Source organism: Hippocampus bargibanti, linkage group LG06 (assembly GCF_051943395.1).
Source record: "Hippocampus bargibanti isolate YZ-2025 linkage group LG06, ASM5194339v1, whole genome shotgun sequence".
Classification (NCBI taxonomy): Eukaryota; Metazoa; Chordata; class Actinopteri; order Syngnathiformes; family Syngnathidae; genus Hippocampus; species Hippocampus bargibanti.
Genome location: NC_142739.1, coordinates 5,287,152 through 5,311,085, shown reverse-complemented (window position 1 = coordinate 5,311,085; position 23,934 = coordinate 5,287,152). Strand labels below are relative to the sequence as shown.

Sequence of the window (23,934 nt, the reverse complement as noted above, 5' to 3'; positions counted from 1 at the left end):
TGTCCGGTTTCCTCAGCATTAAACACTTGATGAGGAGCATAGGCTTCTTTCACCATCTTGAGGAATGATCCCTTGTAGGTGCTTTCGCTGTGATAATTGTATCTAGTTCTTCATCAATTGTGATCTGTTTAGCTGGGTTGATAGCTTTTTGCATCAAGTGTAAAGATGACTTGTGCAGGTTATTTGTGGAGCCTGATTGATGGGATATTTTAACTGTGTTCTATCCATTTTCTCACTGTTCTTACTCTCTCACACTTTTGTTTTTTGTTTCAAGCTCTGTCATCTCCCTTTCGTGTGTGTGTTTTGTCACTTTCTCTCTGTCTGCCTGGCTCTTTAATGTTTAAAATGTCATGTCAGCATTCTTTATATATATAAACTGTAGCATAGAAAAAAATAATTAAAAAAAAACGTTATTATCGTGTTACCTTTACTTATAAATGAAGTCCATGCAACTTTGTCGCCTCGGAAATAGTTTCAATGAGATACTTCTGGGCCAAAAAGCTGAGAAGCTGTCCAGGAGATTTACATCCATCCCTCACCGTTTGTGAGCTATACAGTCCGGTGTTGGTCTTCCTTTAATTATTATCTCCTGCTTCGATTGAAAGTTCAGTTTAGAAAATTCTTTCAATTTTCTTTCAATTTAGATATATAATCCACCGTTCTGAAAATAAGGCCAAGCAACACGAAAAAATGACTGGATGGTTGCACTTAACTTGCTAACTGTTTACTGTAGCTCGCTGTCACTAATTCTATTATTCTGCAGCCGAGGAGTCGCAAGAATCTCTGGAATCACCAGCGCCCCCTGTCATGTGCCTCACCTATGCACACAATTTTGATAAAAACAAATTAAAATAACCACTGTAGTACAGTGTTTATAATGTACAGTGAGTGTACATTATATACACCAGCTAAACTGTAGAAATTTAGTTCAAATACTAAAAGTGTTTGAACACTTTAATAGCGATATGCAGAGGGACAGCAATGCAGTCTCACTGCAGAGCAAGCCAGCACAGTTAGCAAAATCATTGCACAAAGGCTCAGTCGGCTGCTCAGCCGGCTGCTGCCTCACCTCTCGTCCCTACTTAGTATTTGAACGGTAAATGTGAAAATTCAGTGATTTTGAAAAAACAATTGGTGAAGTTAAATGGACAAGAATTTTAAAGTAAAAATGACGAAATAAATATCACTGTTGAATTTATTTTTTCATTTGATATTTCCATGATGACACGGCCTCACCTGCCTCCCCTGACTGCACGTCACTGCTGTGAGTCATGTTAAATAATATGCCAACAATAAATGTGTGTTGACAACTTTATTGTTCAATTTTCAACTTGCACTAATATCATGATGCAATATCAGAATCGGAATCATCTTTATTGGCCAAGTATGTTGAACACACAAGGAATATGTCTCCCGTAGTACAGTCTGCACTAGTATAATCTTAAACAAGGACATGACAAAAAATATGGAAGGACATCTTATATATAAGTGTACTGTTGTGCCTTGGTACTAATAATGTGCAAAGTATCAGGTAAAGCTAAAACTATCAGTCGCAGAATACAATACTTTAACAGTTGTACAGTTAGTGCTGAATATCATTAAGTGACCATTAGCAGTATTTTTGGGTCAACAAATGTGCAATTATGCAGATGTCCTTGAGCGCTTCAGAATCAGAAAGAATCAGAAAGCCTTTAATCGTCCCACAATGGGGAAATTTGTGCCTGAGTGTCTATGGGGCGGGCATATGGTACAAACGTGTGGGAGCATTTTATCTCAAGCAAAACCTAAACTTAAAAATATGCAAATTTCATCTTCAATCTAACCAAAGAATGAATCAAACAGGAGAGTCAATTAGAAAAATTCTTCCTTTTTGGGGGGGCGCTTACAGTTATGTTTCTCACAACACGGCATGCTCTTGAACATACGATTGGACCAGCTGGTTTCATTGGCTGTGGTTTTTGTTGTTGTTTCTATGGCATTCTGTCAAAATATGTCTTTGCCTGAGACTCTTCTGTGGCAAAAAAGTAAATGAGAAAAAAAATTGGTTTGAATATCAATCACATTTGTAAAGCAACTTTTATCACATTATCATTGACTACAAACATGTTTAGTCATTCAACTACAGCAGGGGTCGGGAACCTATGGCTCGCGAGCCATATATGGCTCTTTTGATGATTGCATATGGGTCGCCGATAAATATTACATATTGTAATACATATTGTTGTTTTTTTCGCCGTTCATTTCCCGTGGGGCTGCAGTTGGCGGAAAGCGCAATTTTGATTGGATGACACTGACCGAGAATGGCCGAAAGCGCCATGTTGATTGGATGATAGTGGCCGTCATGTTGAAACAGGTAAACGTCCCTTTAAATGAGCCCAACTTGTGCATTTCAGTGTGAATGCACCGGAGCATTAGAGGAGAGAAAGTGTTCTGATTCTAATTTGCAATGACACAATACCATCGATGAAACAGTCGAATGTCAATGACATTTTAACAAGCCCGATGTTAACGTTAGCATCAACATACTTCTGCGAGAAATAGATTGCAGATAGCAAGTGTGGAAGCTTATGAGCAGTGTGCAGGCTAGCTAGCAGTAACTTCGCCTCTGGACAGGCAAATTGAATTTCATTCCGATCGTTTTCCTGGATTTTTACCAAACACGAGGAACGGAAAACCATCCATGTTAACGGTGAGTACTATCACAAAGTTATTTTAAATAATACATTCTGATATTTTGTTGAAAAGTGGCCGCGCGTGTGTGTGTGCGCGCGCACACGAGCGTTTGTATGTGCGCACGCGAGCGTTTGTATGTGCGCGCGCGCGTGCGTATGGCTCTCGCTGAAAAACATTTCTAAATATTTTACTTTTATGGCACTCTTAGTCAAAAAGGTTCCCGACCCCTGAACTACAGTATTCATGTGCCTTCTAGTGTGTGTGCATGTGTGGTGGTGTGCATGTGCCCTGTGCAATTGAGAGTGATCTTGGCAATGGCCCACACGCAGCTTCTCTAAACTGATCTTTGAGTTGAGTATAAATAGTGGCAATGCTATAAATAAAACAGCAGTACCTTTTTCTTGACTCGACCTCTCTCTCCCTCACACACGTGCACGCATGCACGGACACGCATGCACGCACACACACACACGCACGCGTACGCGCGCGCGCGCGCGCACACACACACACACACACACACACACACACACACACACACACACACACACACACACACACACACACACACACACACACACACACACACACACACAACTGATGCAGACTCCACACCTGTATATACTACACACAAACATATGAACAAAGACAGAGCTTCCGTTAATCTATAGCTCACTTTTTAGAGGTCAGGCGGAAGGGTGTCTGTGGGACAAATTGATGTATTTACATGAGAGCGTGACCTCTACAAGCTTAGCACTGACTACCTGTCTGACCTCTGACCCTTTCTGCTTGACCTACAGTCCTGTATTCCCAACACTAAGCCCCAATGGATATATTAAGCATGATGCTCTTATTCAAGGTGAGCAAGTAGCTGATGGAGGACTTTCCCAGAGTACGATTATGGCAGTTGGTGAAGATATTAACCCTTGGCAACCCGTGGAGATTTTGTATTTGTTCCCTTCTTTGCTCTCTGAAACAATCTTTTATGCACTTCTAGTAGCAGATGGTTGTTCCCGGTGCTGAACTAAATATCTGCACGTATGTTCCCTTCTTTGCTCTCTGAAACAATCTTTTATGCACCTCTAGTAGCAAATGTTTGTTCCCGGTGCTTTACTAAATATCTGAACGTCTTCTTCTTTTCCCTTCTGCTTTTCACTTGAGGGGTCGCTACAGTGAATCAGTGTTCTTCAGAGGTTTGATTCACATGTTTGTTTTGACCAAGCTTTTACCTCAGATGCCCTTCCTGACACAACCCTCTGTATTTATTAGTGATGTGCGACTGCCAAAGCACCGAGTCATGTGCTGAGTAAAGATACAATTTGCGAAGTGTGGGTCGCTTTCACTTGTAGCCACGTCCAATGCCATACCTGTCAACATTGGCTAATAGCTGCTCTTATAAATGATTACAATTCCCGTATAAAAGTTGCAGTACGCTGTACATTATTTGAAATGGTAAAAAAACACAAACACAAGCGGAAATGCAGACAGCTCACCGCACATGCGCACGTTATGCTATTATCAATCCGACCGTACGCTGCGATTAAAAAATATATCTATATACACAATTGAGGATTACTTTTGCAGGTTTGCCGTGACAATAGTAGCGGTCGGCGGCAACATTGTCATTGGCAGCAGTTGAGACAAGCAGGATTTGAGCCAAAATGGTCTTTGTAAAATGGGTTCAATTTTTTTTCCCGTATAAAATTTGTAATATGCCATACATTATTTGAAATGCTAAAAAATGTATTAAATACAGGGAAAACATAAATTGCCAGGTATGAATCGTTCACAACGGGAAAGAAGAGAACATCCTGTCTGGGATCATTTTGAGCAGATCTCTGATAAAAGGGTACAAATTACAATAACCAGTGTGAATATATAATGTAAACCACTGTGATAACAAGGTGTATCCCTCATTTTAATGTATTCTACTTGCTGATATTTTAAAAGGTGAAGTGTAAACTTTGTTCTAAAGAACTTAGGTGTCACGTTTTGCTCGGTGGTGATGGCGGGTACGGATCCCAAAAAGCAGGCAGAAGTGAGTAGGAGGTTGTTTGACAAATTGTATTAAAATAAAGGTCATCAGGAACAAAATGTAAAACATCATAATCAACTGAACGGAAAAAATACAAAGTATCAAAAGAAAACCAATTGTAAAAGTCCGCCAAGGTTAAACAAACACATGCACAGCATATAATGCATGCAATTGCAGACAAAGCATGCAACAAACAATGAACCGACACCGGATGGTCGTGCAGTGAGTCCTTTTAAGTGTCACTGATTAAAATGACCAGCACCTGCGAGACTGCAGGCAGGGCTGGCGTCGCTACCCGTTGGTCGCCTATCCGAACGTGGCTGATCGGGACGACTAGCACCTGTGCAGGTGCAGGCGGGGCCGACAGCGCCACCCATTGGTCGCCAACCAGATCATGATTGGGTACCAACAGAACCTCTTTCCCTCAACAAAATGAATGAAATGTGTGTCTTGTTCCTTGTATTTGTGTCAATGTCTAAAGTCAATCAATTATTCTTTCAAGTAACACGCACATTCACATCACAACTCCATGCCTTTTGTCACTGTCATGACATTTATTATACACATGATGCCGCAGTAGAGCAAGCGACGCCCAATGATGCATCGGCCAAAAAGTGAAACATTTGGGTGGAAGGCCTCACTGCTTTGATAAGGCCTCATATTCCCATCACTAGTATTTATCCAGGCTTGGCACCGGCACAATAAGACACTGGATTGTGTACACTTGTGGCGACAGAACAAGCAAGGCTACGAACTTAATAAAGATGAAGATGCTTGGTAAAAGGACACTACCAACCCAAACACAAAATGTTCATCGGTGCAGCAACATTCAAATTAAATAAAACTACACCCATTTGATGACCATTCTCTGACTTATTGTGAAAATCTCTTTTGCTTCAATCCACCGAATCATCAGTAAAAATAACCCTTGACTTTTCTTAATCTTGGTGTAATACATGGAGTGGAATATTAGCCAACAAAAACTAAAGGTGAATAATTTTAAATTAAAGTTCATTCCCAATTTGAATTACGTAAATTGATGTTGAGTGGCTCGCATAATAAATGGAATGCAGAATTTCAGCAATAATCCTACTTGCACAGCGCTGATTCACATTCGCTCACCACTTTCTGCTTAGGTCCCTTATGCAGCCCGATGTATGTGCAGAATAACATGTCCCATCTTCTGCTATCTGCCGAGCTGAACTCAGGCTAGAGGTGATTTGAAATGGGTCGGAGAGAGGGAAAAAGATAAATTGGTACATCAAGTTGGGAGTTATTTAGGGCGCTGTAGGTGCTGTCGAGCCCATATTCTCCCATTATTGCACTTGGGGGGAGGCTCACGTGAGCGCTTCTGGGGAAGCGCAAGAGGTTGATGGTATCAAACGAGAAAGGAGGCGCGTGTTGGGGAAAAGTACCAGAGGTTTTACTTGAAGGTGAGCCCCCGATTGCACAACGAGAAGACAACTACGATCAGATCAGCCAAGAAGTGAATCATCGCCTTCACGCTCAATATCCGGCTCTGTAACTCTCATCTTTGCATAATTCAACTAATCAAATGTTCAGGTGTGACAGAGTACCAGCATATACATCCGGAACTACTGAACTTTTACCATGAAAGCTTCTCTGAATTGGGCATAGCACAATCATATTCATATCATCAAATTACTTTTTTTTTCTCAAATTTTCGCCTCATTGAGTCTTTTCATTCGACAATTTTTTGTCATGTTTTACAAGAGAGAAAGAATAGCATAAATATTGTTTTTAGGTCAGTGTTTCCCCCACCATTTATGAGCCACATTATATAGTTTGCATTCAAATAATCTCATCCACACGACAAACCAAAATACTAAATTATGATAATCGTGTCTCAATTTTTCCACAAACAAAGGTTCATTATTTGTAGTACATGAAGACAAAGCTTTCAGACTGATGTGGTGAAAATGAATAATTTCCCATGGCACACCTGATCCTCTCTCATAGTACAGACGTAACAAAGCCCCGGTATGGCTTTGTGGTGTTCTCCGTATCTGTGTCCCCTTGTCTCTCTTGCCCGCTGCCTTTGTTTTTTTAAATCTCCTGTCACAATTAGGCCCGCGTTCCTCAGCAGGCCAAGGCTATCATGTTAGCCGCTTCACAGGAAGCACATCCCAACATTCCCCCTGACACGCCGGCAGCAGCATTACCATAATTGGCTTTTCTACATGATGGGACAAAGGAAATAATAATGTCATTTTATTTACAGCCCTCTTGTCCCGGTCCGAGAGCAATCACCCCTCCCCTCCAACCCTTCTCGGGGCTTCACTCTCTCTTCTATCTGCCATACAAAACTCCTCCTCTTTCTCTTTTTTTAACTTTTTGTTTTTTTTTTAATCTTATCTCCCTCTCCCCTACTATCCTCTCCACGCGGCACGCGGCTCATTCTGCCACAACGTGGAGGTCAAGCGATGGGTTTTTGATCAGCTCCTGTCCAAAGCCATCAGTGTTGGGAGGCATGTAATGGAGAGCAGGGTGACAAACAGAATCTGGGGAAAGGAATAAGACTGCCAGTTTCCTATTAAGGGCCGGCCTAAACGGCCCCAGCCTGCAACCCTCCCCGTCCCGCCGCACAACAACCACTTCGACCAGCCTTATGCTCAGCAAAGCCACTCTTGCACTGCCTAAATCACATGAGTGAAGGGACCTGTGATTGGACATTAGTGCTGCAAATGACTGCTGTGATTGCCCCTTCCTCGCAAACGCACATCAAATAAATAAAGAAATGTGTGCAAATAAATAGAAGAACGGGTGTTGCAGAAAGGACGCTGGTGAGGAGACGCTGACTGGTTTCATCTCTTTCTTTTCACTCTTGTTTCATCTGCTTTCTGCCTTTCTTATCTGGTTTGTTTGGATTTGACAGCAGCCAAATGGTGAAGCTCTGCGAGTCTGACAGAGAGTGTTATTGATTTAACAACCAAGCAGACTCGCCGCAAAGAAGGGAGAAAACAGGAAAAACACGGATGGGTGGGAAAGAGATTGCAAAGTTTTGAAAAGGAGTGATGTGTTGCCGCTTGCCTCCTTGCCACATTGCAGACACGTACTCTGTTTGGATTCAATCTGGTAGCATTTACAGAAATCACGTTATAAAAAAGTCACTGTGTGTGGGGGAGGATGTTTGAAAGATGCTCTTTACTTCGCTCTATCATGTTGTCACACTGTGAAGCCCAATTTTATATTGACACAGGATGAAGGGTGTTCCCTGCCAAATACAATACACGTCTTTGTCTCTGTCCAGTCTGTATGGTCGGACTGCCTGCTATCTCCCCAGTCTGCTCTTTAAGAAGGATTTTACAGAGCCACAGCACAGATTGTTAGGACACATTTGTGATGATACTTCTCACTGTAATAGGCATAAGGGATGTATTTTCTTCCCTTTTAGTTTGAGTAATAATTAATCGTACAGCTAGGAAAAGTAACACTTTTGTCTTTTAGCCTCTTACAGGCATTGAGCCTTTGGTTCGGTGTTTTGTCACGTGAGAAAGGGCAACCTCATTTATCAATTTTATAATGTGTTATGTCTTTGAAGGGGCCCTTTATGACACCCAGGGGCTACTGCACCTGTTTTAGGCCTTCACATATTTGATATCTCATTTTATTCAAAGCATATTGCCCATATGCATAGAACACTATAGCTCAGAAATGCACTGAGATGATATCGTACTGCTGTTGGTGTGAGAGTGGCTGGTGGCGGGGCTTGATCGCTGCAGTTTGTGACAGTGAGTCGTGGCACTCTCTTGGCCACACTGCCGCCTGTCTCCTTGATGGCGGCACGTTCCCAAGTGAAAGTGACAACCGCGTTGGTGCCCGTGCAGATGGCCCTGCTCACAGCCATCACCCTCTGTGCAAGTCAAACCGCCAGGGATGCCAGCCCTTGCCCATCCGTAGCCTACGTCTTCCGACTGCGGTGATGTTGCATACGTGTGTCCAGCACACAAATCCACGGGGGTGGTTTTGGGGGAAAGAGAAGGAAGGGGGTTAAAACGACAGCAAGTTACAGTCAAACATCTTTCAACAGCAGTGATTGAGACATCCATGTTTGATGGGTAACTCTTTTTTTTACCGCATTGATGATTCAGATTTCAGCATTCTGTCAGCCAAGCATTTCAAAGGCAAGGCAGAGATCATTTATTTCAGGCTAACTTTAACTGCGTTTAATCACTAATGTACATTTATGGTCTCCAAAACAATCTGGATACTGCCTGTGATTTTTACAGATGTCTCTTGCTGCTTGTCTTTTGTTTCAGTGCTTTTGATAGCTCCCTCTTTTGTAGTTTCCATGACAACATGGCAGGACAGAAATTGATTGACAGGCATCGTCAAAGGGTTTCCTGGCGACCTGCTCATCGCTCAAAGCCCCTCCTTATTGCAGTGTGTGTTTTGCCACTCATCCGCATATTTTTCGCTTTCTCTTTCCGACAATGTGATTTCTATATCTCCAACTACTGGGTTTTGGCTATTTTTGCTCCGCAGCTGACGCGAGTGACTCAGCTAGGTTGTTCCACCAGTAGAATGGGACTCGTGATGAATGGCTAGCCAGCCTGCAGTTTGCATTGTATATTAAATAGCTGAGATGCATTGACATCCTCATGCTCTGGAAGCAGGTTGGTAAGGGAAGGCACCCTAACTGTAGACACACTACAGATGTGTTATAGAGAATACATCACATAATGCTAATCTGCTGTGTTAGGGATTTTCAGGAGTTTTAGAAACTGTCTCAGTCTGAAACTGTCAGTGAGATTGAAGCACAGCCAGGTTCTCCTTTAGTGCTCTCATTTCAGTGAAATCCTGTCAGGCACTGGGGTGTTGAGAGGGGGAGGTAAGTTGTTCATTTGGAGAAGGGTGTATTAGCAGCACACCCTCGATTTATAGACAATATTGTGGTTGGAGTTTCATTTGCCCTGTAAGAAGAGCTAAGTATGCCCTGCATTGCGAAGCTGAGCGTGCAAACTAACGTGCATTCCCAAACTGACACGCTCAAACGCACATCATCACATCGTCACAGTGTATGGTGCAGCTGCTCACATCCCCCACCTCATCCACCCATCTCCTCTCAGGCAGCAGTAAATGGTGCCAGTGTATATATATCAGGTATTATGTCCACTTAGATTATGATATGACAGGTTAGCGTGCCGTTTGAAGCTGACAGCACATCTGTTTCATCAGGAAAGATTGATACTGGCATCTAGGACACACATCTCACCATGCAGGAAGGAGATAAAGGAAGAAGCTAGGAGGGCTGTCTTTCCTGTCTCCCTGCCTCTCTCACCCTCTCTTTTTTTCTTTCTCCCATTTCGAATTACTCCCCCTTCTCGCCTAGAAAAACCAACACCTCATGCATACTTGTTCTTCATTCCCCCTGTCTACTTTTCATTCACGTTTCCCCCCAAACTTCCTTCATGTTTTTCTTGCTTATGGTTGCTTGTGGTGTGTTCCCTACCGGTGTATGTGCGCACCCACACAGACACACATCTTGCCCCTATCCCTAGCTCATGTTCTTCAATATTTGTACAGTTTTTACAATGCATCAGTTGTCTACCCCATACTCATCTTGACAATCATGAGCAGTTTTTTTTCGAATGACATTGTTTTGTCAGTTTATGTGCTTATTATCTCAAATTGGAGTGACTTGAAGCTTTGTTGACTGTGTTAGGAAAAACTGCAATACCTTCCAATTAGTGTTTTCTTTTTTTCCCCATCACCACATCAGTTGCATTGTTTAAACATTTGAGGAGTTGAACTTCACGAACTGGGTGATTGAGAGGCAATAAAACTTAGAGAGTAGAAAAACAAGGTGGAAAAAAGGGAGTTGGACATGCAAGCATGCAGCTGACTAACAAGGCCAAACAGCCAGCCATTTACCAGGAAACATGAGGCATGTGTGAAGGAATAGGGAGTTGGGTAGGAAAAGGACAACTGTCAGAAGCACAGTGATTTATAATTCCCCTAGAGGGTTTTTTTCACCACACAGGTTCAGAACCACATGTGTGTAAAATATAAAGTCATGCATGCACGCATACATGAGACAGACGTGCAGTTGTCGTGGTTCAGAATTAAAGGGCAACATTTTCCACCGAGTCTTAGATCTGTGTCATTTCTGCCACCTTCAGCTTTAAAATACTGTGCATCCTCGCTTTCACTTTGCTAATAGAATTTCTTCCCTCCAATTTTTGTCTCCTGTCTGACCTACAGCGTATATGCCCGAAGATGAACTGAAGGCACCCACTCAAGAGGAGGACGAGCACCTCCAGGATGACGGTCTCTCATTAGATTGCCAGGATACTGAGTTCCTGTGCAATGAAGAAGAGGATGATGTGGAAGGAGGCCAACCACCTAGTTACAGAGACTCTCCCCTCAGCAATGGCACCAACCCCGATGCCGGCTATGGATCCCCGCTTAGCGACACCAGTGACAGACTTCCAGACTTCAAAAGTACCTCCTCTCGGGATGATCCAGAGAGGGAAGGAGCAACCTTGCCCTTCTCACCCAACAACGGCCTATCTTTCCAAGATAGCTTGGCTCAGATGAAAGCCGTCTATGCAAACCTCATTTCAGATGCCTCTTGGTCCAGCATTACAATGGATATCCTGAAATCCAAGTCTGCTGCAGCTGGCGGTGTAAACAGTACATTCATCACCTCAGAAGCTGCCTCTTCTGCCCCAGTTTCGACAGCAACCACAACGACCACAAACAAGAGCAACGGGGTGAAGGTAGTCACCAGTCATCACAATGGAAGGGGTTCCATCACCACTGCTAGCCACACTGGCACCACAACCGTTAACACGAATGGCACATCAGCTAGCGCTGTTAGCATCCAGAACGCAACCGGAAGCGGCGGGAGCACTAGTGGCGGGACTAACAATGGTAGTGGTGTGGCCTATGACTGGCACCAAGCAGCACTTGCAAAGACTCTTCAGCAGACCCCCTACCACCTTTTACCAGAGCCTAGCCTTTTCAGCACAGTGCAACTCTACCGTCAAAACAACAAGCTTTATGGCTCTGTCTTCACTGGTGCAAGCAAATTCCGCTGTAAAGACTGTAGCGCTGCCTATGACACCCTGGTTGGTTTGACAGTGCACATGAATGAGACTGGCCACTATCGAGATGACAACAAAGAAAAAGAGGAGGATCAGGGAAAGCGCTGGTCCAAGCCCCGTAAACGCTCCCTAATGGAGATGGAAGGCAAAGAGGATGCTCAGAAGGTGCTAAAGTGCATGTACTGTGGCCACTCGTTTGAATCGCTCCAGGATCTCAGCGTTCATATGATCAAAACCAAGCATTACCAGAAAGTGCCTCTCAAAGAACCAGTGCCAGCCTTGGCCACGAAACTGGTGCCCCCATCCACTAAAAAACGAGCCACGCAAGATCCAATATTATCTCCTTGCTCTCCAGAAACTGTCCATACCGGCGGTGGAGGAGGCAATTTGTCACTTGCCGATATTAGCAAAGATACCAAATCAGCAGCTAATCCCTACGTAACGGCAAACAATCGCTACGGCTACCAGAATGGTGCCAGCTATACATGGCAGTTTGAAGCACGTAAAGCTCAGATCCTGAAATGCATGGAGTGTGGTAGCTCTCATGATACACTGCAACAGCTTACCGCTCATATGATGGTCACGGGTCATTTTTTGAAGGTCACAAATTCGGCATCCAAGAAAGGGAAACAACTGGTTTTTGATCCTGTGATGGAAGAGAAGATTCAATCAATCCCACTGCCGCCTACCACCGCCAGGCTCCCTGTACCTGGAAACATTAAGTCACAGCCCGTGTCCCCTGCCCTCTCCTCTGGCTCTGAAGAAAAGAGGGAAGCGAGTGAGGATGAGAAACTTGAAAGTGGAGAGCCAGCGGAGAAAAAAATTAAGGAGGAGAGAGATGACTCGGGCGAGAAAGTCGAGACTGACGCCACGTCATATAAATATCTCAGAGAAGAAGATCTTGAAGAGACTCCAAAAGAAGGTCTAGATATTCTTAAATCCCTGGAAAACACGGTGACGAGCGCCATTAGCAAGGCTCAGACAGGCACTCCCACTTGGGGTGGATACCCGAGCATTCATGCAGCTTATCAGCTGCAAAGTGCAATAAAAAGCTCGACTACTGTTCTACCCCCCAGCATCCAGAGTGTCCAGATGCAGCCAATGTTTAACAGTGGACTTCGGGGCCTTGTGAATGATCCCAGTTCAGTCATCCACTCACCTCGAAGCCCATCTTCGCCTACTCCGCTCAGGAGCAATGTCACTGCCATGGAGGAGCTGGTGGAGAAAGTGACGGGTAAAGCTGCTGCCGTAAAGAAAGAAAAGGAGGAGAAGATGGTCAGCATAGAGCGGGCCCGGCCCCCTTCGCTGGTTAAGTCCCCCTCTCCTGCGATGAGGGAGCAGAGAGCGCAACTGGCCTCTCTAAATGACGTGATTGCTGATAAGGCATCTGGTATGAGAAGTACCAGCCCAGGCAGTGTCGAAGCTGAAGTTATCTGCAAGAAGGAGCCGAAAGAAAACTTTGTCTCCCACAATAATTCAAAGAACAGCCCAGAAGTCTGCCAATCACCGGTGACTAACGGCAACAATGTCGGCATCATTACCGATCACTCCCCAGAAAGTCAATTTATCAATCCTCTCAGTGCACTCCAGTCAATCATGAACACACACCTGGGAAAGGCCTCCAAAACGGTAAGCCCAGCAGCAGACCCACTGTCCATGCTTTACAAAATCAGTAACAGCATGATGGATAAAAAGCTAGCCTTCAACCCAACACCTCAGGGCAAAACCGCTGAGGCCATCAACCAATTTGCTTTGTATGAAAACAATGACCAACCCATAGACCTGAGTAGAAACAAGTCGAGCGCGCACAGTAATGCTAACAACAACAACAACAACAACAGCAGCTTTAGTGTAGTCAACAATATTGTAAATGGTAACAAGCCTATAGTGAGCATGCCGGAAAGGATTGCCTCCCCTTTGAGAGAGAATGCTCTCATGGACATCTCAGATATGGTAAAAAACCTCACCGGACGACTGACTCCCAAATCCTCAACGCCCTCCTCCATCTCGGAGAAATCAGACGCTGATGGCAGTGCATTTGAGGATGCTCTAGAAGATCTCTCCCCAGTGCAAAAGAGAAAGGGGAGGCAGTCCAACTGGAATCCTCAGCATCTTCTTATCCTGCAAGCACAGTTTGCCTCCAGCCTACGGGAGACCCCAGAAGGCCGCTACGCCATGACTGACCTGGGCCCTCAGGAAAGGGTCCACATCTGCAAGTTCACTGGCCTCTCCATGACCACCATATCCCACTGGCTGGCTAATGTCAAGTACCAGCTGAGACGGACTGGTGGCACCAAGTTTCTCAAAAACATGGACTCGTGCCAGCCTATGTTCCTCTGTGGTGACTGTGCTTCCCAGTTCAGGACTCCCTCCTCCTACATCAGTCACCTGGAATCTCACTTGGGATTCAGTTTGAAGGACCTGTCCAAGCTGTCCGCTGAACACCTACGGGAGCAGCAGGCTGCCTCAAAGGTGATCACGGACAAAATGACATTCGGCAGTTCCCTGTCAGCCTTGACTGCGCCAGAGGACGACATTGGCTCGGTATACCAATGCAGACTTTGCAATCGGACATTTGTCAGCAAACACGCAGTCAAGTTACACCTCAGTAAAACCCATGGCAAGTCTCCCGAGGACCACCTGGTGTTTGTTACAGCTTTGGAGAAACTCGAGAAAATAGACAAAATGGAGTCGGTTTAAGGAGAGTGTCGAGGAGAAGAGACAGCTACAGTGTAGAACTGACTAGAATTTCATTGCACTAAAACTACATTGTTCACAGTTACTGCACTGGGCCGAACTGAGCCAACACAAGAAAAAAAAAGTCTTATTTTCTGTTGTAATGATTGCTTGACTGGACCATGTTGGTTTGTTTTCATGTTGCCATTTTTTAAAAACTTTAAAACCCAAGATATTTATATGCTGCTTGTCTGATCTGTGCATGTATTTTCGTGAATCAAGGTTAAAAAAAAAACATTTCAATATTCTCATGACAAAAATACAACTGCTGTCTCAATGATAAAATTAAAAATGCATTGGAAGAATGGAAATCTGTACTATACTTGACATCAAGAAGACTAAATGTACACACCAAAAACAATTTAAAGATACCCCGAAAGACTGAAGTAGCACCTTAGACTTTTGAATTTTGCGTTTCTAAAAATAATTATTGGTTCCTGTTCTTAAAATATTTTGAAAAAGAATGGACTGATTTACTGTATTAAAAACGGTTATATGAACATTTGGAACAACTGCAATGCTGCTTCTGGTGGGTGAGTCAAAAGTGGCCATTTTATGCAAGTTTTCTTAAAAAAAAGCTCTTATTGTGAAGTATCAGCAATTGTCAAATTTACTTGCAATTACTTTTTTTTGCTCATTTACTGGTGTTGCTTTCAGCTGTAAATAGAACATTTGTAAATGATTACCAGTGAAATGTCAGTATTCCCAGAAGACATATCTCATCATTTTAAATGACTGCAGTCTTTGTATCTTAAGGTGTGTGCATTCTCAAACTTTTATATTGTCATTTTATGTAGTAAAATGATGAAAAAAAAAAGATTGTGTACATAGATATATGCTGTAGAGTTACACAATTTCTTTTTTTTCTTTTTAACGAAAATACAAATTTCAGCTTATTTGGGTTGGTTTACAGAAATGATTTTAATTATTATTGCATCCGATTTGATGCATGAAATGGTGATGCACAATGACTATACATTTCAATGTTTTATCTACACTATTGTAAAAGAAACAGCAACAAAGAAATGTTTTTAGCACCACTTAGGTTATTACTTTTCTTTCTCAGTTGTAAAATAAATCCCAAAGCAGTTGTTAACTGGCATACATTTGTGGTTGTGTGTTCATTTGTCATAACGGTGCATCAAGCTCCAAATGTATATTCAAATGCTCTGTAGCATCCTTTGCTGCACATTAAAGCAATCACAGCAAAATCCAGTACTAGCCCAGTGGAGTACTTTTTCCCACCCCTAACATTTTCAATTCTTTGTAAAATGCTCTTGCTATTTCTTGTGCAACTCTTCTGCGTTGCTGTTTGAAACATTTAAGAGAAAAAAAATAACTGATTACCCAGCTGCAGGACACCACCAATATTATAGTAATGGTGAAGATCACAGGAATGATAAGCCAATGAGAGTGGCGATTGTGCTTCAGAACTCATGCTCGGCGTGTGACTGGCCTTTGGAGGGACGGCTCTGAAGAGCCATTGTTATATTTATTAATGACAGCAGTGTACTGTAGCCTGTGATCTGACCAGATGGGTGTCTGTCAATATCTTGACTGATGACATGAAACCAATGACAAAACAGCTTTTTTTTCCATTAAATTTTTAGGATACACAGAAAGCACTTTTTTTTCTCTCCAAATTTGCTTTGCTCACTTTAATGTGGTTTGAGTTATCGTGATTGTAATACCTTACGTGGATTCGTGAACTGTAGTGAATCCAATTTTGGTATTCAAAACAGAACTCAAAAGTTGTTGAAAAAAATCTGATAGACCAACACTAACTCATGTTTTGGTGCAATGCATACATTTTAGGGGATATCAACCTGAAGTCTATAGTTAATATTCTTTATTATTATCTTTATTCTTTAGCGGTATAATCTGATCAAATGAAGTAAAATTGTGAATTTGGAAGCGCATTTACAATTAATGTCAATTAAAACTCAATTTAATGTTTTTATTTATTATGATCCACTGATGAAAGGACACTTTGATTGTCTCCTCTTTCATCTTCAGCTGTTGTGGTCATATAAATCAGGATGTATTGTATTGCATGATTCGGGAGGACACAGTGGTCGGCTGATGAGCACTGATGAGTATCACACTGCAGAGGTACAGGGTTCGATTCCAGCTTCCACCTTGTGGGTTTTCTCCAGATAATTTGGTTTACGCCCACATTCCAAAAACGTGCATGTCTGGCTGATTGTACACTCCTTTGCGCAAGTGTGAGCATGGATGGCTGTTCGTCGCTCTGTGCCCTGCGATTGGCCGGTAGCTGGTTCGGAGTCCTGTCCTCCGCCGACTGCCTGAAGATAGCTGTGTGGGCTTTGGCACTCTCCGTGACCCTTAAACCGATAAAGTGGATCAGAAAATAGATGGATGATTGGATGTAACATGAATAACTCCCTCAAAGTGTCAGTATCAGTATCAAAACTGAGTATTTTACTTCACTAAAGCTGTCTCAGAAGTGGGACACTGAGAGGACGGACGAGAGGAGACAGCAGTACAAGGAGATGCAGCGTACGGTTAAAGTAAAGGTGGCAAAAGCCAAACAGCAAGGAAGGCAAGACTGATCTTTACAGGCTGGCGAGACAGAGAGACAAAGATGGTAAGGACTTGCAGCAGGTTCGGGTGATTAGGTATAGAGATGGCAATGTATTAACCAGTTGTGTGATGGCAAGATGAAAAGAGTACTTTGAAGAATTGATGAATGAGGAAAATGAGAAGGAACAAAGAGTAGAAGACGTGACTGTTGTGGACCAAGACATAGCAAACATTAGCAAGGATTAAGTGAGGAGGGCGCTGAAGAGGATGAAGGGAGGAAAGGCACTCGGGCCTGATGATTTACCAATCGAGGTATGGAAGTGTCTTGGAGAGGTGGCGGTGGTGTTCCTGACTGGGTTATTCAACAAGATCTGAGATGGTGAACAGATGCCTGAAGAATGGAGACGAAGTGTACTCGTGCCCATTTTTAAGAACAAAGGAGATGTGCAGAGTTGTACTAACTACAGACGAATAAAGTTGATGAGCCATACAATGAAACTCTGGGAAAGAGTAGTTGAAGCTAGACTAAGAGCAGAAGTGAACATTTTTGAGCAGCAGTATGGCTTCATGCCAAAAAAGAGTACGACAGATGCAGTGTTTGCTTTAAGAATGCTGATAGAGAAGTACAGAGAAGGTCAGAAGGAATTGCCTTGTATCTTTTTAGATCTGGAGAAAGCGTATGATGAGATGAGATGAGAAGAGCTGTGGCATTGCATGAGGAAGTCTGGAGTGACGGAAAAGTATGTCAGAGCGGTGCAAGACATGACTGATATGACACACATCATGACTGTTAGACAGTTGTGAGGTGTGCTGTCAGTATGACTGAGGAATTTAAGGTGGAGGTGGGACTCCACCAGGGGTCAGCTCTGAGCCCCTTCTTGTTTGCTATGGTGATGGACAGGTTGACAGACGATGTTAGACAAGAATCTCCTTGGACCATGATGTTTGCAGATGACGTTGTGATCTGTCGCGAGAACGGGGAACAGGTCGCGGAGAAACTAGAGATGTGGAGATATGCTCTCGAAAGGAGAGGAATGAAGAGCAGTCGCAGCAAGACGGAATATGTGTGTAAATGAGAGGGATCCAAGTGCAAGAGTGATGCTACAGGGAGAAGAGATAAAGAAGGTGGAGGATTTTAAGTACTTGGGGTCAACTGTCCAGAGCAATGGAGAGTGTGGAAAAGAGGTGAAGAAGCGTGTCCAGGCAGGCTGCAGAGGCTGGCGAAAAATGTCAGGTGTGATGTGTGATAGAAGGGTTTCAGCTACTGAAGACAGTGCCACTGAAGAAAAGACCGGAAACATAGCTGGAGGTAACAGAGCTGAAGATGTTGAGGTTTTCTTTGGGAGTGACCAGATTAGATAGAATCAGGAATGAGTACATTAGAGGGACAACTCATTATAGAGGCTTTGCAGAGAAAGTCAGAGAGGCCAGACTGAGATGGTTTGGACATGTCCAGAGGAGAGAGAGTGAGTATATCGGGAGAAGGATGCTGAGCCTTGAACTGCCAGGCAGGAGACCGAGAGGAAGACCGAAGAGGAGGTTTATGGATGTTGTCAAAGAGGACATGAAGGCAGCTGGTGTGAGAGTAGAGGATGCACAAAACCGGGTTAGATGGAGGACATTGATTCGCTGTGGCGACCCCTGACGGGAAAAGCCGAAAGGAAAAGAAGAAGAAAGGTGTCTCACATACACACACACACACACACACACACACACACACACACACACACACACACACACAGATGGAAATCAATTGTTCCATTTTTGTTGTTCCAATTGTTCCATTTTTGTTCCCAATTGTTGGTTTGCTGGACGACATTTATGGAGCATATACATACGGGGTTGAATCATGACTCCGTCAAGATGGATAGCTGTCTCTTCCCATGCATTTCTGGTCAGTTTGGAGGTTGTTGTGTTCATGCAGGAATATCTTACAAATGATAAATTCCCAACTGATCCTTCCTGAACAAAAACATTGTCAAAGTCAAAGATGTTCCTTTTGCACGAGCCTCTGCTCCCTTTGAAATAGAGTATGTCTTTCTTTAAATGCTAAAGTTAAATACGATGAGTAATACATATGTGGCGTCATGCGGAAGTGCGCCTTTCAACCCTTTGATGTATTTGATGTCTTTCAAGTGAGGCTGACTCATTCCCACACAGGCCGAGGGTATATAAGTAGCCAGCGTGGGACAAAGAGATTGGGGGGGAATCACGGGGCAGAATCAGAATCATCTCGGACTCAGACCCAGACAGATACGCAGCTCAGCATCGGACGGAGGTTCACAGCACGACTTGCTCGACTCCACGCCACAATCAAGACCTGGGATACATCTACGTGTCACTTGCCTGGGAGATCTGATAACGAACGTACTTTCGATTAAAGAGAAATATGAAATTATTTATTCGCGACCCAGCCAGGAGGTCTCGTCGTCAGCCAAATGGAAAGGACCAGATTTCCCAGCCGCCTGTGAACCCAGCATCTTCACAGCAGGACCCCACAAGCCGAGCTCCCGATGGGCCGCCCCCACCGTGAAACCTGCCACACCCCTGATGGCCAACATGGTCCAATTTGGCTGGCGACACTGGTGACCATCAAACTCTTTACATACAATGTCTAATTGTTTTTCCTAACTGTGTTATGCACTGTGACATATTAGGCGGCACGTCTGCCTCACGGATCTGAGTTTTCTGAGGTCTACAGTTTTAACCCATCGCCAAGCAACCAAAGGACAAGGTGCTGTTCAAAATTCAAACAACACTGACGTACTCTAAAACTTAACTCAACTCAAAATGGTGTGTTGAAAATACTTTATTTCCATTAAGTGTTTCGACGAAATAAAATAATCTTTATTCAGATGTGTTTATTATTATTATTATTATTATTATTATTATTATTATTATTATTATTATTATTATTATTATTATTATTATTATTATTATCATTATTATCATTATTATTATACTACAAAATGTGTCTAAATCCAAATGGTTGCATTGGCTACAAACAGCTACTTAACAAAATGAAATTGAGTGAAATGAACACTTTTTTTTCTCTCCAGTGAGAAATGGTTCTGAATAAACAAGTGACTGAGTCAGTTTAAATCAACGAGTTTGAAGATAAAGTCTAAAATGTGCACATCTGTGCAAGTTTCTCAAGTCAAAAGAGATTTCCCCTTGGGGGTCCCTCAAATCCTTCACCTTCATCATTCATCAGACATCTAAAGTATTATAGTCGTTTCCAGCATAAAAGGGCAACTGGCTGCCCGCTCACACTGAGTTTTCATTAAAAAAACGGAAGTATGCCTAGTAATTGATTGCTGATTTTGAATGCCACGTCAAACAATTCCTGAATGATGTTAACGTTTTGACTGAGTCGATGAAAAGGTAAGATGGGAATCTGTTTTAAATTAAAGGTTGATTCAGCCGTCATCTATACTTCTTTGAAGGTGTCGGACGTTTCGCTTCTTATCCAAGAAACTTCTTTCAGCAAACTAAAGCTTTACTGGTATTTTAGGCCCTATATATGTATCCCTACTGTCCAGACATGGTGGTGCCGGACTCTGCTATGATAGGTCCCTGCTCTCAGGTTCGGGGGAGGAGAGGACTACTACCTGCGGCTCCACTGATTGTTCCTATTGTACTGACTAACGACTGGCCTGATGGCCCCACTTCCTCCGGTATCACCTCATCAGTATTGCTAATCCTATGTTGCCTAAGCAAGGTGTTGTACGAACAATCCAAATTGAACCTCACCCCACCATTACGGTTAAGTGAAGGATTTAGCTGTTTTATGAAAATCACTTCTTTTACTCCCCTTTCAAACCATCTATGTTCTTTCGCTAAGATTTTAACATCATTGTCGTGAAATGAGTGGTTGCTAGCTTTTAGGTGCATATGTACTGCCGATTGAGGCCCAGTAGTATTATCCCTGCAATGTTTATAGTCTTTTTTTTTAGAATTTGTTTAGTCTCCCCAATGTACTGCTCTTTACAATTTTCATTCTTACAATGTATTGAATAAACTACATTACTTTGTTTTTCATTTGGCAGCCTATCGTCAGAAAGAAAGAAGAGAGAATGAAACCAAAAATTCTGAAGATACAAAAAGGAGAGGAGTAGCAGGACCTTACAGTGCAGGAGTTTCTGAAAAACTTTAAAGAGTCCTTTGGCAACATAATATTCCTACTTATTTCAAACCGATAAACACTTTAAGGCAAAAATTAGTGCACCCAAAATATTTTTGTGCAATTACACACCTAAGCGATCAGGCTTCACCTCACTTTGTCGACACAGGGATTCAACGACAAAGCAAACGGGCAGAAGGGTAGATTAGCCTCAAAGAAGGATTCTTCTTCCTAAAATAAGTGCTGCTTGAGTTGTTTTCTAAAGCAAATAAGACAGATAAACAAGCAACCTTTGTAGGAGATGTTGTTCACTGCAGGTTTATTGCGCCGCAGCTGAAGCCATAATTTTCTGCTAGCGTCAGATAGCTGCTGCGCTGATACTCTCCTTTGCTGTGTTCGAGATCAGTGCAGTGTTTCCTAGGCGTATTCTATGTAAATTACATGCGATAATCGCCGTGCATGGCACAATGGAGGTTCCTGTGGTGCTAGCGGAAACCGAAAGTAGATAACGCAGCCTGAGAAGATTTGCATAGCCTTTGTGTTTCAGGCGCTGCTGAACGTGAGCCTTAAGGATAGCGAGGGCTTTCCTCAATGTTTTGTTTAAGTAAATGCCTTCCTCCTCGCAGGGCTGCGAGCATTATGAACAGCATACGGCACAGTGTGGGGACAGAGGGCACCAACACAACAACTAAACTGCTCAGTCTGGTGGGACTCGTGGTCCCTTCACTCAGGTCTGACTCAACTAAGAAAGAACCCTGGCATATGCAGCAGGATACAATGCTACTATTCAGTTCAAAGACAAAGCTTCCGCTCTGTAGCTCGCTGCGCATGTGCAGTCTATAAAATCTCCAACTTTCCACAGAACCCGACGTGTTTAATACGCTTCCAAAATGCTTGAAACCAAGCAAACAACGTCTGACAGAGAATCAAGAAAGACAGCAACAACAGCTAAGAGACTTTGTTCTGGATTGCAAACTAAAGTCTCGGAAATCTGTTTGGCTCGTGATATGCTTCACTGTGAAAATTGCATTCAGGGAAAAGTTATCAGTATTCACGTGTTCTACCTCCCTCAGACTATTTTCATGTTGATTTAAATCCACTTGTGGACTTTATTCAATTATGCTGCCAAGTCTCACCTCAGTCTGTAGAATGCTCAGAATCTGTGCACACAAGAAAGGGCACAAAAAAGTGTATTTTGATCTACTACACTTGTTTTAACGTTTGAATTCACATGACTATGTTTTTATTGTAATAAATGCTTAGATTAAATAAAAAAATGAAACTGAACTAATACAATTGCGCCTCAACAGAAACTCATTTGGGAGTTAACATCAAAACATGCAAGTGGCATAATTAACTCAAAATTTTAGAAAGACCTTCAGACCTTAATAACAATTAAAATGTTTTTTACAGTGCTCATTGTGTCACCAGAAAATGGAATTCCAAAGCTGAATGTTTCTCAAAGTTACACAAAATGCACAGATCAAAAGCAATTCATGTGTCATGGCATTCAAGACTACAGCAAATCTTGATGGACACAAGCTCAGTGAGCATCTGAAGGATTAACTCCCTTAACAGATAGTGATGGAAAAGTAAAAATATGGAGAAAGGTCATACAAATATATAAAGAAAGTAGGGGACATAAATCACCAGCTTTCGGCCCCTGTGTACCCAGCAAGTGGTCCACAGACCCGTACCAGGTGGCGTTCCAGGGGTTGCGGGCAACTGCTTTATGCACCAGATACATGCACACAAACACTGTTGCAGCACATGTAGACAAATATTGGAACTAATACTCCCTGGCCTACGTTGTTTTTGGTGTGGAAAGGACAACAAAAAAGTGTGCCGTATTAAGAAGTTGAGAGAGGAGCTGAGTCAGCAATACGATATATCCTTCTGTATATTTTATTCTGCCCCAAGGTGGCCAAGATGCTCGTACCAAAATGAGAAGCACTATATGCAGGAACATGTGAAATAAATGGGTTTATTATTTAGAATTCTATGTAATCACAACATCGTTGTACACTCTTAAAACCTCTGGGTTAAAAGAAAAGGTGGAGTAAGTCAGATATGCGCAAGTGACAAGAAAGTCTCAACTCCATCCATCAAGCCATTGTCAAATCTGCTTAATCCCCCGGGGGTCGCAGGCTGTGCTGGAGCCTGTTCGAGTTCTATTCGGCCAGTAGCCGCGGTACACCCAGAACTATCAAGTCCCAAAGAAGTCCCAAATTATTGTGGAGAAAAATTGAATAAATCAATCACGGAACTAGCGTCATGACCAAATTTCAAGCAAGTTAGGGTTTGAGTAAGTTAAAGGACAACCTACACTATTTTTTTGTTTCCTAACTGCCATCAGAAAAACGTTTTATGGCATCAAAAATACCCAAAACACGCAAGCTGATATTTTTAGTCAAATCAAAAACACCAATAAAAATGACTTAAAGTCTCCCGAAACTACAAAATGATCTGAGAAAATTTCAGTTTCAGAAGGTCCCGCCCACTTGTTCGTGAAGTCAAGCCAAGACGTCATGCCTTGCTCGAGAATCACAACAATGGCTTCAGATTCGGAGAAGATGCTTTCTTGTTACTCATCCAGTTATGAATATGATTCAAATAGTTCTGAAGAGGAAAGCATACATGACTGCAATTGATTAAAGAAGTCCGTCTGTGCCATTTTGAGGCATCTGGACTAAAATGTAGTGTCCCAGAAAATGCACAAGATGGCGCCCAAGCTCCGTTGGAAATCAGCTGATTTG

At 42.8% G+C, this 23,934-nt stretch overlaps 1 protein-coding gene across 5 annotated transcripts in view; it reads left to right on the top strand.

Annotated features, from left to right (window-relative positions):
- The window catches only part of LOC148896234 (teashirt homolog 1-like), a 49,687-nt gene extending 34,076 nt beyond the window's left edge, over nucleotides 1-15,611 (top strand). For all 5 annotated transcript variants that reach the window (XM_088998195.1, XM_088998193.1, XM_088998194.1 and 2 more), the window contains one exon: nucleotides 10,931-15,611. In XM_088998195.1, coding sequence (XP_088854321.1) covers nucleotides 10,931-14,475 — 3,545 coding nt within the window. In that variant the 3' untranslated portion in view covers nucleotides 14,476-15,611. The remainder of the gene's footprint in view (nucleotides 1-10,930) is intronic.
- Nucleotides 15,612-23,934: the final 8,323 nt, after the last annotated feature.